Source organism: Typopeltis vanoorti, chromosome 18 (genome assembly GCF_054136105.1).
Source record: "Typopeltis vanoorti isolate ZY-2024b chromosome 18, IOZ_Tvanoo_1.0, whole genome shotgun sequence".
NCBI lineage: Eukaryota > Metazoa > Arthropoda > Arachnida > Uropygi > Thelyphonidae > Typopeltis > Typopeltis vanoorti.
In genome coordinates this window covers 67616089-67636225 of record NC_143566.1, presented here as the reverse complement: position 1 = coordinate 67636225, position 20137 = coordinate 67616089, and the positions used below count along the sequence as shown (strand labels likewise).

The window sequence follows — 20137 nt, the reverse complement described above, 5'->3', positions numbered from 1 at the left end:
TGCAGAAAAAAAAGATGTTTTTTTTTAGTCTTTTGGTATACAGCTTTTAGTGTTTTTAGTATTTAATCTCATTAGCATTAATCACTTACCAGAATAATAATCCATCTCAAGCTGTGCTCAGCAAAGGTTTGTTTCATGTACTCAGGAAGACCACTGAAGGCATCTTTGTCATATGTAAAGACTCGTCTATGATCCATGTGGTCAATATCAATGTGTTGAACATCCTGGAAAATATTTACAATGTTTCAAAACGTATTTATGAGTAAATACACCACAATATTGTTTACAGAAGATATTAATACAACTGTAGGTAAATACATAGAAAGTCCAAAAAAGACAATAATTACCTACAAGTTTTTACTACTTTAATGATATTAATAAGGTTTAAATAATTTATAATTATTTATTAAATTCTTATGGATTGTTAAAAGCAATTCTTAGGAAAGTTATCAGCGCCATTCTTTGCTTTACTCTGATACAGTCATAAAAGTATGTAATCAAAATTACGTCATATAGGGAGCTGGTTGCTAAGTTGTGCAACACAAAACAGTTGGTCATGCTAATTGACTCAACAATAGCATTTTTGAATGACAAGTCAGAGTTCAGTGCACCTAATTCTATGAGTATATTTCATTTAACATCTACACTATTGTTTAGATAATTTAGCTTCGATATATTTATTCATAAGGGATATACATGAGTCTTGTGGTGCCATCTATCGGGAACTGATATAACTCCACATATTTCTCAGAAAAAAATATATTTACTAGGGAAAATATATTCCTACAGTGAAATAACATTTCCTGTTACTTCACTGAAGTTGCTACTGGGGTGTTGCCTATCGAATCGATTCTCTGTGGTTTTACTGATTTCGTGAATTATAGAACTTACGTGTGGAATGTCAGCCGCTCTGGTTCTTTTCACCACAGCCTTTAGATTTTCCAGAGAATTATATCCATAGCGACTGAGATGGAATCCAAGAGCCCAATAAGGAGGCATCAAAGGACGACCAATAATCTACAAAAAGAAATAAATGGAAATAGCAATAAGTATGCACGCCCATATGAATGCTAAAAAAAATAGATTTTTATATTAATATTGCTTTTTTAGTAATCTTTGTAACAGTATTATTATTGTGAATAGTGCTACCTGTGTATACAGCTTAATCACATCTTCGGGACTATCGCCCAAGAAGATGAAAAAATCCAGAATCCCCCCATTAGTTCTGTAGGATAAAGCAGGTGCGGGCATCAACGTATACTCTGGAAAAGATAACAGTGAATATACACAAAGCCTTCTAATGTGGTTTGAATTTTTAATAACTTCTGTGTGAGATATAAACAATCTACAAATTGCAACTGAGGAAATTCATTCAAGATTTTTAAATATTTAATTGTAGGCATATTAAATTTCAACATTTAGGCAGCAAAGCTTTTAACATGCCCACACGGGGGGGGGGGGAATCTAATGGGGACAAGTTATTGGCAAAAAGGTGATCTTGCATGGTAGTCATCTTCTTTCAACATTTGGTGGACTTGAGTCGTGCACTCGCTGATGTAATTTTGTTCTCGGAATTTTGCGAAGTGTTGCTATAAGAATACCTAGTTACAAATGCACCCCATCTTAGTGAATTTTGTGGACTCTTTGCCAAAACTTTCTCTACAGACAACACAATCTCATTATTTACTTCTGGTCTTCCAATTCGTGGCTTATTGAGCTCTTTCGTAATTCAATGCCTGTGGCGCATTTCCTTTTTTGTAACGAGTCCCAAATTTCCTTCTGACGAAATAGCTCAGCTAGCCAAAGAACACAATTGAATTTTTTTTACAACTGAATCCATTCTGTACAGTGTAGTAAATAAAATAAAGACATTATAAGAAAGAAATATTTTATTTATTCTAAATAAATTTCTGTAGCAAGTTGCAGATTGTTTGTATCCTATATAAACAAAGAATCTGTTAAAAAATCCAAAATGTACAAGTACTTCATCGATATCTTATATAGAAAATGCTGAAACTTACTAGACAGCAATTTTTTTTTTTTTTTCTCACAAAATATTTCAAATATCTTACCCATTGCATTACTATTCAAAAAGAGGACTCCGTGTGATTTTCCGTCATACTCCAAGCACGTGTAAAACGGATGAACCCCATAGAGATTCAGATTTCCCTAAACGTGAAAAATCTTGTATGAATATTCAATTATAGAAAGATAGGCGGACTTAATATTCATTGTAGATGCATCTCAACTTACATCATTAGGCCGCTGACCTCTTGCAAATAAGGGCCACGTTTGATAGTTAAGATTGTGGCGGAATGATTGGTGAGAGTTTTCCCCGAATCCGTAGATATTGCTCGATGGTAAATAGGTGGCAATTTGCAGGAACTGATCGGAGAGGATCAGACCTCCTATTGAAGTGTTCCAGCTATGGACAAAAATAAAAAAAAGAAGATAATTCAACCAATCAGGGTTATTAAACATTCTTCGTTATTAAATAGCTTTCTAACTTTACAATCGGTTCTAACATGCTGACAATTACAGGCAAATTAATACAAAGGTTATACCTTTGCCCCGAGTTGCCCCTGTCCTGAAAGGTTGCTTACCGGATTCCTCCGAAACTTTTGTAGTTTCTATATATTCGGCTTTGAAATAATGTTGGATTCAATATCCACTTAATTTGTATAACGTTTTAACATGTATCTTATTAGTTATTTCTTAAATGCGTCTGTTTTAATTTATAATTAACTTCGTTTGTCAATGCTTCCATAGTTAAGGCGCAGTCGGCAACACCGTATCTGTTTAATCATGCTTCATCAATTTTCTTTCGGGCGTCTAAGCGGGCTCTGTTCTTTGCTATTCCCTGTAATTTTATTTGTGCGGACGGAAACACCTTCCTCTAAAAACTTTGTAATTTGTTTCGGTGGAATTCTTTCTCTGTGCGGGAAAAAAAAAAAATGCATTTACCGTAATGCATATTCCAGAACAGTTTTAAGACTTTTTTTTCCCCCACTTTGCATCTGTTTTCTATCATTCGCTTCATATCTCGAAGCTTAATGTGTTTACACACACACGCGCGCAAAAAAAAAAAAAAAAAAAAAAAAACCCTTAAATATTGATCTCGCCTCCCCCATATATCGATCTACCACTGTCATCTCTCTGTATCTATTTTATATCCTCCACTAAATCTCATTCTTTGTGTTGATCTTCAATAATAAATACATATGTATTGTTGGATAACTTACTCTATATCGGCACAATGATAAGGCACTTTATCAGTCAAAATTCATGTATTACAATTACAACAGCGTTTGTACATTCTTAGATAATATTTACAGAATACAAAATGCACTTTACTTGAGATTATAACTGTTATGTCTGTATGTGATGTACGATTAGATGCTAACCACTCGACAGATGATAATGAAATTTGGCATGATACTATAATTCGTTATATGTATTTATTCTCGCTTTTTTTATCCGTTGGTGACATGCTTTTAATTGATGTGTAAATCAAGCATTTACTAACAATATTCATAAAGAAAACATAAAATTTAAGTGAATTAAGTTACATAGATCACTTAATTAACTGACTCAAATTAATCAACACGTATCTACGTATAACTGCGCACACGTTTACCGATTTTGTTTCAACGGTATTATCTTTGTCGATTCACTTATTCTATTAAAACTAATATCACTGAACAGTTCAAACCAGGTACAGAAATGATTCGATAGAATCATAAACAAACCTAAACATGAGTCGGAAATCATACATGGGTATTATTTTTATGCAAATCATAAAAAATTCTTCGTATTTTTACGTATTGACTAATACGGTACTTCACGCATTGACTCCAATATTATTATGAATTTTACACTTCGAAATTTCCAATATTAAAGTAATCTACTTACAGAGTCTCTCCATTGCTTGTTCGTTTGATATAAAAATAGAATGCCTTGTGTGCATCATTGAAGCCAAACTCGTACTTTAATTTGGTCAATGAATCGACGCGGTCAATTTCAATAAAGTCCTTTGACAGCGGAACCCTATATCTACTGTTGCTGGAATCCTCAAACTACAATAAAAAAAAATAATAATAAATTAAATAAATTAAATACAAATCTTAATGCAGGTAACCATACAGTATTTATTATGGCAAACAATAAAAACGCATTTATTGTAATAATAATACTGCAAACATTATCAACCTCTTCCTTTTTCAGTGCAAGTTTTTTTTTCAAAGAAGTCTGTGAATGCAAGAAATGGATTTTTTTTTTAAATGCATCTTGCAGCCGAACGTTTTTAAGTCCTTATACAATAAGCAGAGTTGACAATTTTCGTTCTGTTTGGCTAAGAAAAACGAATTGAGATTATACTTTTATGTCGCCATGGTAACAACAGTTTCTCTGCATAATTAACAGGTGGCTGAAAAGTGGTACATTGTTCATGTCAACAAACGAAAACAGATGGAATTTTATGCTGCCGTAAACAGTAATAGGTTATGCTTGCAACAGGTGGGCATTATTTACAGGTAGATATTATATACATTGTTAGTAAATAAGTAAGTAATGTTACGAAGGCATTATTGCAATAGGATACGGGTGCTCAGTTTCTAGTTTACTAATTTATTGCAAGAGAAAGGATAGTATTAGGGCCTGGAGGAGATAACATCATTGGTATTCAACCCATTCTGTTTCATACGAACCCTTTAACAATAGATGCGAAAAAAAAAAAATTATAAGGAAAATTCAGAATCCAGTTACAGTATTACTAGAGAGAGAGAGAGAGAGAGAGAGAGAGAGATGAGATTGGATTGCATTGGTTAGAATTGCGGCAGAAGAATCTCAAGCTACAACGCTGGGGTTAGTTTAATTGCGTGCGTTCTGAGGCATGTTTGCTTCCCTATGAGAAGAGCTAACCTACCTTCAATTGAAAAGTTCTTGTATCTACAGGTGTCTAAAATTAAGACACCTGTAGATATCTTTATATTTTGATATAAATAAATTATGTTTAATATATTTAAATGTTTTGAATAAATTAATATTAAATATGACATTAAAATTAAATGTGATTTTTGTTTTAAAGACCACGAGATGGCGGTAGTTGTCTATTGCACTCTCCTGGAATGATTATGAAAATCATTGATATTTTTGGGCCATCTATCGGCGACTACTAAAATGGAGATTAGCTACCCTTCAATAGTCCTTTGGGAAATATAAGACATTAGCGGGTTTATTTTTATGCTGGAAGAACTTCATTTATTATTTTTTTATGTTAGAAGAAAGCCGTTATAAGTTTCATTCTGGTCGTGATCTAAACCGGCACAATCAAGTTGCTGTTTTTTTTTTCCTAAAATTCGGATTTTTCACCTACCACATTAATTTAAAAATAAAAAAAAATAAAAATAATAATAAATTAAAAAATATATAAAAAAATCTAAGAACTTACATTATTTCAGATTACAATACGAACTCGTGTTTAGGATCGCGAGATTGTCGCGATCTTCCGCACTCTCGCGCCACTGTGTTTAAAATGATAGTAGCCATTAGCTCAGCTTTCGTTGACTATTGAGTGTAAAGACCGGAAGCCTACCGATTTCCAAAAACTGAATAATGCAATTCGACTTCATAATGAGACAGAATATACAATTACAAGAATCTAGATCTACTTTTATCGGCTGATATAATGAAGCGATAAACTGGTGGGATGGATATGAGTTATATGTTTCGCCATCTATTATCAGCTTGTATTTATTACAAGTTGAAATGTGTTAGAAATTTCTAATCTCTCATGAGTGAGTGTAAATAGCAAAACATTATATTTATAATTACGTTTTTTTTTTCTCAGGAATAAGTTTTTTCCATGGCGGCCACCACTTAACGTTATAATGCTATCCATTAGTATGACAAACAAAAGAATAGCACTTTGTGAATACTTACAGTCTCAAAAAGACATCACTATCATCGCTTTCTAGAATAAGTGTAAAAAGTGTTCGGATTTTAGGACAGTTTCATTTAATTAATATTTCATTATTCGTTTGTGATCAATAACGCTTACATTTCGATCTTCTAAATCCTCCTTACAGCATCGCCACACCTACATCTTTTACCTCTAGATTTTATTATTATTATTATTATTATTTTTTTTTTTTTTTGCAATTTTCTCCAAGAACGTATTTTGATCTTTCATCTTTTTTTTTTTTTAGTAACCAAGCCACCTTACACATTCTCAGACATTAATAATGTTGAGTTATTTTTTTGATATCTCCATTTTTAACAAGACTGCACCTCTTCTAATCCTGTTTGCAATCGTTCTGGGTGGGACTGACATTAAGAACAATTCAATAATCCCAAGCATTTGCAAAGAGAAAGCAATGGCTTCTCCTGATCGATTAGTGAATCAATATTGTTTTTATTTATTATATTTTTCTGGAACACCTTTTCCGCATAAACACTTATTCCGGAAACATACTACTTTCAACTTCAGCATTCAAATTGTCTTACCTTGAACCGTAATATTTTATCCGACACGTATTTCACTTTCATAGTCACATTATCAAACATGGGCCCATATAATGAAATATTTTTCTCTTTTACCAATTCGGCTGCGAAACCGTTCTTGAAAGTTTTCTTAGATTTCAAAGTATAAGCGGAGAATCCTCTTGGAAGATGACACTGGGGCTTGAAGGAAGACCAGGAGCACCCCACTTTTTCGCAGCTCGTGTGATCTACGAAAGAAAGCAGACATGAACGAATAAAAAAAAAAATCTATTGAATTATCATAATTAGATTTAGACATTTTTTTTTTATGAATCCTAAACGTTACCCTTAAATCCTGGACACTCAATCAAATCGGCATTCGTGTCCATGTGCGACTTCTCTTGTAAAATAATACTTCTCACAATAAGTCCAATAATAACAGTAGCCATGGATAAAGGTATAAGAATCCAAACCCACCGAGGAAGAGATCTTTTATGTTGCCGTATCCAAACTACCCAGGTTGGTCTAGCCATTTTCTACAAAGATATGATACGACCTGCTTATTAGCTACGAAAAAGACACTTATTAAAATATTTTCAAAATTTTAGATATTCTTAAAATTCATTTTATAATTAAATATATAATTAAAATGTAGGCTACTTACTATTCTAAATATAAAGATATAAAATTCAATACGAGTCTGCCAGGAAGAATGACGGTCACTCACCACTTCTGAATAATGCATGGTTCGCATATTTTGGCAGGTTTACAGAATGGTCCACTGTCATTTGAACACAGTAATGCACCATGTCATACTGCAATTACTACTGCGATATTGGTTTGAGGAAAACCTTGAAAATGTACATGTACATATTTATATTATACTTTTTTCAGAATTTGGCTGACTGTTATGCTAGAGGGGGGGGGGGAATCAAAATCTTTGAGACGTTGAGGTGGGGCATGATCCAAAAAAGGTTGAGAAACATTGGGTTAATGTGAAACAGTGGCGTAGCTAGAGCTTTTGCCGCCCGGGGAGGGGGGGGGGAGATCCCTGAGTTTGCCGTCCCTCTCAATATACACCAAAAGTATTACAAAAAGTCAAAACGACGTAGGGAAAGAAATTAAAACACTATGTTTATGTTTATTTTAGTTGTAAGTATAGTTGTTGAAAACTAATTATTAAGTAATAAAATTACTAAGTTAACATAAATAGAAGAATCCTCGAAAAAATAAAATTGTGTCTCATGTGAAAAGTGCCGCCCGGGGAGGACCGCATCCCACGTAGCTACGTCACTGATGTTAAAGAGTGTCTGATGAACAAGAATTGTAAGTAGTTGTAATACTGAAAAAAGAATGTACGTAAAGCGTCTACGTTTATGAGATAATGTATATTAATGATGATTAGGCTTAACCAAGGTATGTCTTATATTCAGTTAATGTTATGCTAGATTGTGAATTAACTTTGAACTAGGGTTAGATTAGAAAGGATTGAGAATAGTAAAAAGAAAAATTTTGTAATGACATTGTGCATATATGTGAAAGTAACTCGTTCTGTACATATTTCTGTTTGACTTAATAGTTTGTAAACAACACATTGGACTGATTCTATCAATGCACTATCCTAAAAAGTTCGAACCTGCATAAGACAGAAGTTTATATGAATTATATTTAAGCCATGTCTTTGGTTTAAGATCTTATATTCTCATACTCAATATATAGTCAAACTAGTGCGGTCGTTAAAACAAATAAATTTGTTAGACTAAAGAGCGTGAGAAATAAGACATAGTAGGAATAAATAGATGGCGGCAGTCGATAGTTAAGGCAGCCGAACATTCAATAAAGAAGGCAAAGTAGGGTAATATAAACGCAGACAGCATTATTACAGCAGAACTGGAGTCAATTGAGATTTTTCCACTCTGGAAGAAGAGGGAGGGGGGGTTCATAATTATTGTTATACCAGTGTAGGGTTATTCTGAATGTATCTGACAGCTGACAATGCAATTCATAACCTTGCCAAATTGCAATCAACATATATTCATTTTTAATTGTAAATTAGTAATTATAATTAACAGTTGCACTTCATCAAAATGAGCACGCACATGAAAAGACTCAGAATGCGAATGACCAGGAAATATAACAATGTAGATATGGGCTGTGTGTGTATGATGTGTGTGTGTGTGTGTCATTATTGCACTGCATCAATCACAAGACCCGCATTCAAGGACTAAAATGAACGTTGTAAACTGTATATTTGAAAACCAGTTTCCAGTATTTATAACTGTACACTCTATAGCCAGTCTGTATAGTTATTTAGTTTGTTTCTGTCTACGAACTATTCTGATTAGCCTTCCTACAATATATTCAAATTATTAAACAGAAAAAGTCTATATGAAATAATTAAAATCATTGAAATGCTTAATTAAATTATGAACTAATAATTAATTTCAATAATAAGTACCGAACAATCATCCAAATTCGATTGGCAACATAAACAATAATAATTATTTTAAATAAATACACTCATATAATTAACGAAACAATTAAATTAAATACTCATGATAATTAATGTGTGATTATAAATAAGAATTTAAGGAAACTTTGGATACTAAAGATTCCATTATTATTTGCAATACTAAAAAAAGCGATATTTATTAACGACAACGAAAAAAAAGACAAATTAAAATCCAAAAATTCCTCTGATTGCACATAACTACTTACCAAATTTATCTATAGAAAATTTTGAGGAATTATTTGATGGAATTAACAGAATATAAACAAGTGTGATATTCTTTGGAACTGATCGTGGGATGAAATATGAACGGGTATTATTGTGATTAAGCATAAACAAATATTGATGGGGGAAAAAAGAACCGTATTTTGAAATTCAAATCGTATCATAACATGCACTGTAAACAAACATCTACGATGTGATAATTGCATATTACTGCACAAGCTCTCATTTTTTTTTTAAAGCATTCTCCGTCCTCAATAGAAGTCATCGTAATTTTCACATACTAATTTTCCGTAATTATTATTATTGTTATTATTACAATCATCCTTTCCACCATGCGACAAAAGTCAATCTAGTAAATTATAAATTCCTATTTTCTGATTGCTATGTAACATCATTACTAAATATTCTTTGAATCTTTTCCCATTATTGTTTTATAATTAATAATTACAGTCATTAATTATAAATAATGGACTATTATAATCAATTATAAATAATTGATAATTATAATCAATAACTTTTAATATTTATGGCATTTGATAATTATAAAAATGCTAATATATCAAGATATATTTTGCAAACTAGACAAACCGGCCGGAGAACCCACATCATTAATTAAACAATGTGAAATATGATTCATGCAATTTTTAGATTTTTTTCTGTTTCCAATTAATACTCTGCTGTTTTTCTTCAGGTTTTCCCCCAGGTTCAGGTTGTTATTATTATTGTAAGTAGGCTGTAAAAATTGAGTGACTTTTTAAGGTTATATAATTTTTATGAATTCAAGAAGCTAGTATATCCTCCCCCAGTGTGTTTCTTGAAGAAGGGGAAAGAGTGAGCTTTCAAAGTTTACGAGTATTTGCAGTAGTACAAGCATAAATTATTCTATAATTGAACTAAAAGAAACAGATCTAATATGTTAAACGTATGTCAAATAAAAAGAATACATTAAATATTTCTTTTGGTGTCTTGATGATAAGGTTAAAAATAATAATAAAAGAAATTAATATTTAAGATATTTACCTTTTTAACGTAAATGTTTTATTTGCTTTTTTTTTTAATTTAAAGCATCTTTTTAATTTTTTTTTTAAGTGTAAAAAAGATTTTATTTACATGGGACCAATATTTAAATTCATTTTTATATTTCGTATTACTCAGCTGCCATCTACCGGACCACTCGAAATTTCCTTACATTTTCGTTTGATTAAATCTACAATATAATCTCATTAATAACTGTTTGTGTTATTACTAATTGAGAAAGTAGAACGACAATTTTTAACATCAGAAATGTCTTTACGATATTTTATTGCATCGTAAAAATTTTTCTTGAAATAATTTAACGCCTATAGATGGCAGCACAGTAATTATAGGTAAATGAAGCCGTCAGACAAGTTGCAACAAGACTATTTTAAATATGGAAAAAATCTTGTCCTCGTTAAGAACCTGGACAAGAGACTTCCTCAAGTTGACAGATCTGTCTTTATTATCATCTTCTGTGACATATCTCAATACAAAGTTATATATGTGTGGACGTGAGTTAAATAAATATGAAAAAAGAAAAAGTAATTACTGTTCTCTAACATAGTATATAACGATGTGGGACATTGGTTTTGACTTTATTTATTTATTTATTTGTGTACCTTTAAATAGAAGCTTATCGCCTTCCTGTTGTAGTTGATTTTTATCTCAGTGTTACATAATTCGACACCTAATGCTATATAACAAGCAGCGCCATTTTCGCATAGTGTTAAAGTTCTATTTTTTAAAATAAATTTTTAGAAATGGGAAAAATATAATCGTATTTAAAAATGATTTTCAGTTTTAAATTTGAACACGTTTTCCGATTAAAATTTCAAACTGTTTCCGATTCAAAAATTTGAATTTATCCAGACATTTTAATTCGTCAATTCTAATTTTAATAATTATCGAAAGAATTTTTTATAATGTTTTGCACATCTTGCCACTTAAAAGCATTTTTTTTTTCAACTTAATGGAACATGATTACGTGAGCATCTACAAAATCTACTAAGAAAAATAAAAGCATGAGGTTAACAGCAAGACAGAAAGAGAGAGAGCAAATTACTAATCTGTCTTTATTTTTTGCAATCTATATTTTATCTAGAAAGTTAGCAAAAGAATTTAAAAAAATAAATAATTGTCTCACACCTGAGAGAATTACCGAACCATTAAACAATGCAGGTTGTAAATAAAAATAAAACGTATTTAACCAAAATGCCGAAAACCGGATGTGGGACATAACTCAAGAGGAATATGAAAAAGAAAACAGGGAGAGAAAAAAATCCCTGAACTATCTCCGCTATTAGATATGATTAATCGCTCTTACATGCAGGTGGATATGGAGATGAGATAATAGCTTGATATAATGAGCGCGAAGCAGCAAATAGAAACATTATACTGAAACACAATGACAGCCAAGGACCTAAGAACCATTACAAGAAACAATTGAAGGGATTGTTCTAAATTCCACTAGCAGAATTATTAACGTCCCAAAAATGCCTTTAAGATGAAGGCGATACGTAATTTTATATAATTTCGATTGTGAAAATCGAGAAACATCACACACCTACATAAATTAGTTTTTTTTTTTTCCGGCTTATATATATATATATATATATATATAACATTCCACTAATTATAATTAAATGCACCGAGGAGATTCTCATCTTAATATAAATGTGTCGTAAGTATTATTAAGGTGTATAAGATAATGTAAATTATTTAATATGTTTTCGTTTTAAATTTAATTATTTTACTTTTTTATTATTTTAGTTTTTAAAATGCATATTTGTTATTATTATTATTATTAATTTTCATATTTATTCATTGCCTATATCAGTTATTTGAAACCCGATATATAAAACTGGGCACATTAATACTTGCCTGATAGTCATTTTAAACCATTCGTGTAATCTGAAATCAGAAAATGCGGAAATAACTGATATAATCATCACCGGACATCCTCTTTCTGTTCTATCGATGTTTAATTCTGGTTATCTGGTGTTAGACGAAGCATGAGGGAGAAAGTTATCCAGGTACATTCACCATTCATTAATTCCTATTCTAATTATTAAAAAAAAAAAGAAATGAATTTCTAATAAAGTTGCCTGATTACTTTCTTTATTATGCTCAAAAGAATTAGAACCCCCCCCCCCCGCCTCCTTTTGCAGAAAGCGAAAGTTGTTGATAATATTTCTTTAATGATAACATACAAGAAATGATGCTGAAAAAAATGATCTAACCCAATTGAAGCCTGGCTTGATTATTCTTGTCACTATAAAGAAAATCATTAGTCGATCATCTCGTACTGAATCCACAAACTATCTTACCCCTCGGATATAATGCTAATTGTCCTATTATTTTATCTTTAGTTGCGCGCATTTCATGCTACTGGCAATGGAGTGCCATCTCACGTCTCTGACACATTGTTAACTAGATCACGTGGTTGCTAATGACAACGGCTAAAAAGTAAAAAATAAAATAAATAAATAAAAACTAAAGGAGCGGAAGTAATTTTTTTTTGCAAATTCTGTTCCTTATTACTTGAGGTTTGTGTTTGCTCATTACAGTTGTTGAGGCAACGGACAGGAGAAAAAAAAATAAATAAAAATAAATACCTGACTGGTCTCACCTGTATGTTGTTTTATGTCCAATAAAGGAGAACTAATTATACCATTATGTGATCGACATGAAAGTGGCAAAGAAAATTGGGGTCACTATCCGGATCTTCACCTTTTAGAAATATTCGTGTAAGATGGTTGAGAAAGATTTCTTCTGAAATAGCCCGAGTAGAAGACGGCGTGGAAGTGTAGCGATCAAAGAGATTGTAACAGCAATTAAACTAATTAACACAGAGATCCATTTTCGCTTCCACCTTCTCACTAACAATGAATGTAAAGATAGACGAATAGAAAGGCAAAATAGAAGGAAGAGAATACAACAAAGACCCAATAAACAAAGACGTGCAAGAAACGGATAAAAAAAAACTGTCTTTTTATCATATCTTAACTTAAACTATTATTCTTTCATACATTTGTTTCTTTTTATATTCAGGTGATATTTTTTCTCAACCGCCTGTTGCACCCATATAACGGTTCTGTAGAATTTTCGAGGTTCTTTCTCACTCTATAAAAGTATCTACATTTTTCCATGTGTGTGTGTGTGTTTCACAGCGATAAAGTGAAAGCTATTTATAATGTACCCAATCAGCTGTATCTCATTAAATCCAAGATTATCGCTGATGATGAACTTGGTCAGCCTCTTCCATGTTCTGTGCTATTTCCTTTGGTAAGAAACCTTTTTAACAATGAACAGTAAATGAACTCAACCGGAAATGTGTTTAAAGACCTTAAGTGTACTTTCACACGCAAGAAAGACTTAACAATAATAAAAAACAGCGCAAGAAAATTAAGACAACGAGCTGAAGACAGAACTAACTGCAAGTATTTGCATAATATTCTATTGATCGATACAAGGCTTGACAAGAATAATTACAACTGGAAGAAAATGGCTGAACAACTTCAAACAGTTTAGTGATGGCAGGTTACTTTTAATATTTGTTAAGTGCTTGACAAGCCTGGCTTTCAGACTTTTGCAAAATAAATAAATAAAAGAAAGTCTTTTTAAGTTATAAGACAAATTCCAATCATAGTTTGTGATTTTTTTGTTCAGCAATTAACCTATAAATGACGATTTACATTTTAGTACAGGAAGGTCTTGAAGACTAGAAGGGCTTGAAGTTCAATTCCTTGTAGGATACGAAGAACCATTATAAAAATTGTTCAACTGAAGATATGTTAGCAACTCTCAAACGTTGATGATAAGGTTTCTACTATTCAGAAATTCCGGTTTTTCATCAAGCTAAAAAAACAGGCCAACGACTAGAAAACACATAATTCACAGGCGTAATCCACTAACCTCATAGCCCTAGGTGCTTACGCCGTTCAAAACAAACAAGAACATCATCAGTCCTATAGATTACTCTTCTCTGCTTGGTCTACAGATGGCGCCATTTGCTTTGGCGTTTCGACTGGGAGCTTTACATTTTTGTATTATATTATAGAGAATTTAATTTAATTTAAGTTTGTATTATAGACAAAGAAAAGTTATTGTTCTATCTGTAATGTGCCATTTTTGATTATACGAGGGGGGGCTGGGAAGTCCTGATAAACACCTAGAACAAAAATGTTTTTCCATATAAAAATGTTTCGTTTTTTTTTGTTTTTTTTTTACGTAAAAATTTCATAAAGAAAACAATCGGAGGTTTAACTGTGCATTTTAGGTTTTATTCATTGATATATTTTGCTAAAATATATTCGTTCCAACTCCATTAATCGACGATCTCACAAACAGAAATCAAAACCAATAGACGATATTAGTGATAATAATAGTTGTTTGGTCTTTTATATAAACTGATACCAGTATGGAACAAAATTAAACTCACTCAATGTAGTAAAAGAATTCCGATGCAAAAAAATGAAAAACATGGCATCGCTTGTTCTGCTTCTATTGCTTCTCTAGTAAAAAAAAAAAAAAAAGGTTATAAAAACAAAAACAGATAACTAAAAGTGTTACTTAATAATGTCGATAGCATCCTAGTAGATATCATTTAATAATTACCAAGCCAGTGATGAAGAAATATCATAAGGTTCACAGGAGAGAGCGAGCATTTCGTGACGAACAACATTAAAACATAATTAAGGGTTGGAGCAATGTTGTCATTATTGGGGGGTCGATGTCTGCACAAAAGGCTCCGAAATTCATGCAAGAACCTGCAGTTATGTGAGAATGCAGTTGTGTGAGAATGCAGCAGCAGCAATCGAACCATTGACAACAAACATTTTTGACAGTTTTACGAATAGAAAAATACCAATGTTTGGAAGCATATAAATTCAGTAAATGTTCACGTGTGATTGTAAATCGAAACGAAATGATGGAGATCACATGATGAGGATGAATTGTAGCATAATGCAGAGAAGTGCCTCCAGCTTAAATGAATGTTGTTGGTCTGGATAAATTTGCATAATGTATATTTGTCTAATCATTCATTAACAGGAGCTTTTTATAACAATCGTCAGCATCGTTACTACAGCAGCGATATTATTTATTTATTTTTATATATTTCTTTGGGTTGCTGATTAGTGGTCCCGACCTTGGCTCATTAACGAAAGCCTGACTGGCTCTGTTGGGCTATTGAATAAAGTGAATGTTGTCAAAGACATTTAAAACAAATGACTCTACCGGTGACGAAATGGTGTGTACTCTCTCGTCACTATCTTCGGGGGAACTACTGCAACTTTGCTCCACCAGCCCCACAGGGTTGAATCTCTGATTCAAACTAACAACCTCACACCAGATACTTAATGGTTCCGAGTACTCTAATCACAGACTTCTGTCGTTGTAGTCAGTAAATGTCGGGGAGCGGCTTTTCACAGTGTTTACCTTCGGGTTACATACAAGTCACGTGCAATACTGCTCATCTGTACCATAATGCATCTCATTAGGGGCAAATGCTTCGGGGAGTATTTAAACAAACGCGTCAGACGTAGACAGAATGCGTAGAAACAATCTCTCTCTCTCTCTCTCTCGCTTTGCGTTTTGTATTACCTGATATAATTTTATATTTATTTCCATAAATAAATATAAATTTATGCCTTTCCGTTGATATTTATAAAAAGAAATAATATATTCCGTAATCTTCTGTAAGGATAGCACTCCCGCTTTCGAACCAACAGTCTGTGGGTTTGAATGCTTGTAACTGTCTTTAAGGTAGGAGATGGATTTCATCGCCCGGTGTGCGACAACCTTCCTGCTTATCAGAGGTCTGAGGTGGCTTGAAAAAGACTTCCTCATTCTAATCCATGGTGGAGTACCATTTTCTGCGTAAAATGGTATTCCGTATTACTTGAGGTTCATGTATGTAAAAATCGGGTAAAAAAAATTTTAAAAAGTAAAAATATAAAATATTTGAAAAAATATTAAAATAAAAAATATCTTACTCCACTCACGGGGGTTTATATTATTATTGTTGTTGACCTTCCTCCAGGGGACTTATGTCCATCTCTCCTAGAAACCTTTTCTAGGAGTTTTGTATCTAAGGGTGAGTTAGACAGTCTCAGGTGGCTGTAGTAGAATTTTTTTCTCCGAAATTAGGGATTTTTACTACTTCAAAAAAGCACTAGTCAGAGAACTTAGACAAAATGAAACAAAATCACAATTTGTAATATTTCTCAGTCTTAGCAGCTTCGGAGTTATTTTCTAGTAATTCTAAATCACGTGACATATCTAGTCTCTGTTTGATTAGCTCTCCAAAATAAGCAAGTAATATTCTTCCTAGACAGTTATGTAGGTTAATTTGCCACATTATTGTCTGCCAATCGTTCTATTATCATTTGGATAAGGGTGTGTTGTCGTGAAAATACAAGGAATGTGAATTCTTCAAATACTTCCACTAATAAAGAAAAGAAAGATATCTAGAATGTGAAGCAAAATCTCGGTGTTCGGGAAGGGGGGGGGGGAATCCGCCGCATCCCTAATATCTGTTGATCTATATCAAGGGTCAGGCTATGTTAAAGTGTCAGTCCAAAACACCATAAACTACCACACAGTGTGAGACTTCATAGTAACTTTTGCCACTACTGCAAGTTTATTTGAACCATAAAACAGTAACTGAATAAAGTTGTTAAAAACAGTTTTTTATTTGTTTTTGTTTTACACGGTCAAATTTCGAAAGATTAGGACATGAATAACCTTAGTATGCAGAAAATGTAGTTTTTCTGTCCGCAAAATAGGCAAACTGACCAGAAAAAACACGTATTAGCAGACATAATACACTGGTCTGACCAGCATTAGTTGCTTTGGCCATAAGTCAACTGACGCACACGCGCATACTCTCTCTCTCTCTCTCTCTCTCTCTCTCTCTCTCTCATGCTTTCACAGAAGACAGGATTTTTCCTTTTTTAAATAATCATCCTTTTCTTTCGAAGGGTTTTTCAGCTGACATTTCACTCAACCGTAATGAATACACTAAAAAATAAAGATTTAAATAGAGAATAGAGTAAGAAGACAAACGAGGTCAAAACGTGATAGATTGAATCATTAACACTCTTTCTACTAACTATTGTTGTCTTGTTTGAATATACTACAATAAAAGTCGACTTTCGTTTTAAATTTAGAAAGGAAAAAAACTTCGAGAAGTGAACGCCTTCAAGTTAATTGGAAGATTGCCATAAGAAGTCGAAATAAAATTTGCTCTCTTCTCAGAATAATAACCTCCCACTATATCACTCATTAAAATTCATTATGTTCTAAAAGATGGCTTTTCATTGTAAGGAGTGTCCAATATTGCAATTCTTTATGTTACACAAAGAAAACCAACACTCAAGAGAATTATAATTAGGGTTTTTTTTTATGAATTTTCAAGAAACTGCCTTGAGCAACAAAATGACATCCATTCTCTCCATTTTACGATCTTTTAATGCAAAATGAAGAAAGAATAAAAAAAAGGAGAATAAATTTATTTTTTATTTTTTTTCCCTGTTTATTGATAACACTAATTTGCAATTTTTGCGGTCCAATACACAAGCGTCTTCACTAAACCCTAATTATGAAACCAAGGGAGGCATTTTTCAACAATATAAGCCAAAGTGGTAAAGAATAGTTAAAGCAAACAGAAAGCAAGTTATCAAGTCGTTGTCCTACCAATGATGTGGCTCTTTCTTGAACAAGCCACAGTTTTTTTTTTTTTTTTCATCATTGAAACGTGAAGAGTTTTAAAAGTTTGCAACTACTTAGACTTCCCCAGTAGCAAGTGTAAATCTTTCCCTAATCCCCACTTTCATGCACGTCCCATGAGCCAAGTAACATCAGAATTCATAAATGTGCGTGCCATAACCTTTGTTGTATTAGGAAAACTTTCCCATCTTTGCCAGGGTTGGTATAGAGTACGCTTGGCTGGTTGCAGTTCATTAATCATTTCTCTCTCTCTCTCTCTCTCTCTCTCTCTCTCTCTCTCTCTCTCTCTCTCTCTCTCTCTCCACGATGTAACTCCGTGAACTGACTTGGAGATGGCATGCTGCGTCATAGAGTTTCTCTGGTACATTCAAAAATTCTGCTTTTAGAATGAATTGTTTCCATGGTTGAGCTTCTGAAAGGTAGAATACACACACACACACACACACACACACACACACACACACACACACACACACACACACACACACACACACACACACACACACACACACACAAAAAAAAAAAGTCATGTAGGATGCGGTGACAACAGTCATCATAATAGATACCCTTCAGACATCTACAAAATGCAGATTTTTATTTTTATTTTTATTTTTTCTGTCACCAGACAACAAAGGATGGGAACATATTGAAAGATAAAATGTTTATAAGATAAAATATAAATCTTTCATTTCTCTGGTTCATTGATAGTATTTTTTTAGATATATACAAATAAAGAGGTAATTTTTTTCATTACTCTAAACACCTATGAAAGTTAATTTCTTTCTTTGGCAATCAATAATTTGTACATTGAGATTATTAGTTTTTAAAATGATATTTTTACGTCAAACAAGCCACAGCTTTTAATGGAATCAAAACCTATTAAATAAAAATAATAATGGAGGAAATAGATATCGATTTTTATTTTATAGTAAAGTAAGACAAACTCATCTTTGAAATATGAAAAGTTTGGAAAAGATAGAGGTGCAACATTAAGCATGAATTTGACTTGGGATTGCACTACTAACAAGACAAATTCTTTCTAAGAGTCTGATATCTGTTTTGGAATGAAAAATCCTTCATACTACTTCTGTAATTCTTGTTTGTAATTCTTCTGTAATTCTGGTTAATTCTGTCACGATCTGTGCGCAGATCGCATTATTTATTATCTTTTTAAATAATAATAATAATAATATCGTTAGTAAAACTGCTATCAACATGATCGGAATTAGGGCAAAAGGTGAAGAGAGCACTTTTGATAGAAAGACACTGCCAAAATTAAGTGCGAAAACTAAGTTTAATATTTCAATGTGAGATTAATTATATTTTATATATCATATACGGACTCTTGACATGCACATGTTAAATATTTCACCACCATTCATTTTTCCGCGTTAAAAGAATTGTTGGTATAATTATATTACCACATAGCCAAACCTTTTGTTGTCATAGAAACATGACGTCACATCTTGCGTTTCTCAAACGATTTTATAAAGATACGACGAAATGAAGAACCATCGTTTAAATGGTTGGTGTAATTTTAGTTTGACTAAAGAATAAATATTGCGTTTTTACTTTTTTTTAAATAAAAGCTGATTGTTGCGCCCCCTTAATTCTTCGCCTCAGGCAGAAGAATATTTAGCCATAGACGTGATATGTTATTAAATACGCAAATATTTGTTATTAAATTTACAGTGACAATGAATATTAACATTTATGGCATTAGCAATTGAACTAAAAATGAACTGGATACAGCACTATTTTCGTGATGCACTGATCATCACAAATATCCAAGATAGGTTCTAAATCTTGTCTACTGATCTATCACCGTTGAATTTTTTTTTCTTTTCTTTATTAGAGTCTCATACTGTACTGTACAACAAATATTAATCAAATTTGTCTGCATTACTGATATCGTTTATTTATTCTTATGCAATCATATTTTATATTAAGAATGGAGCTGTTTTCAGTCACATTAATTTGGGCAGTTTACTTAAAAATACTGCTGCAGAATAACCTGTGTTTGGATAGTGAATCTCGGTAACCTAATAACATCGGTTTGTTCCAGTAAGACTTTCTCATGAATTTTAACACTCCTTCCTATTCTGAGCATTTTCACAGTTTAAGCAGTTTATTCCCGCAGGGTGAGGCCATACAGGAAACAGTCCCACAACCCGC

General features: G+C 32.4%; 1 protein-coding gene across 3 annotated transcripts in view; it reads right to left on the bottom strand.

Moving 5' to 3' along the window:
• LOC150096740 (sucrase-isomaltase, intestinal-like) overlaps positions 1-20137 on the bottom strand; it is a 44022-nt gene that overhangs the window by 11015 nt on the left and 12870 nt on the right. Inside the window, exons 1-9 of one of the 3 annotated variants that reach the window (XM_090408463.1) lie at positions 9199-9330; positions 6827-7016; positions 6505-6728; positions 3913-4076; positions 2254-2425; positions 2073-2169; positions 1150-1262; positions 892-1017; positions 90-224 (exon numbers count right to left, since the gene is read on the bottom strand). In XM_090408463.1, the coding sequence (XP_090264589.1) occupies positions 90-224; positions 892-1017; positions 1150-1262; positions 2073-2169; positions 2254-2425; positions 3913-4076; positions 6505-6728; positions 6827-7013 (1218 nt within the window). In that variant the 5' untranslated portion in view covers positions 7014-7016; positions 9199-9330. Of the gene's footprint in view, positions 1-89; positions 225-891; positions 1018-1149; positions 1263-2072; positions 2170-2253; positions 2426-3912; positions 4077-6504; positions 6729-6826; positions 7017-7144; positions 7241-9198; positions 9331-20137 lie in introns of those variants that run through there. The other 2 variants (XM_090408461.1, XM_090408462.1) reach the window with 2 other exon arrangements.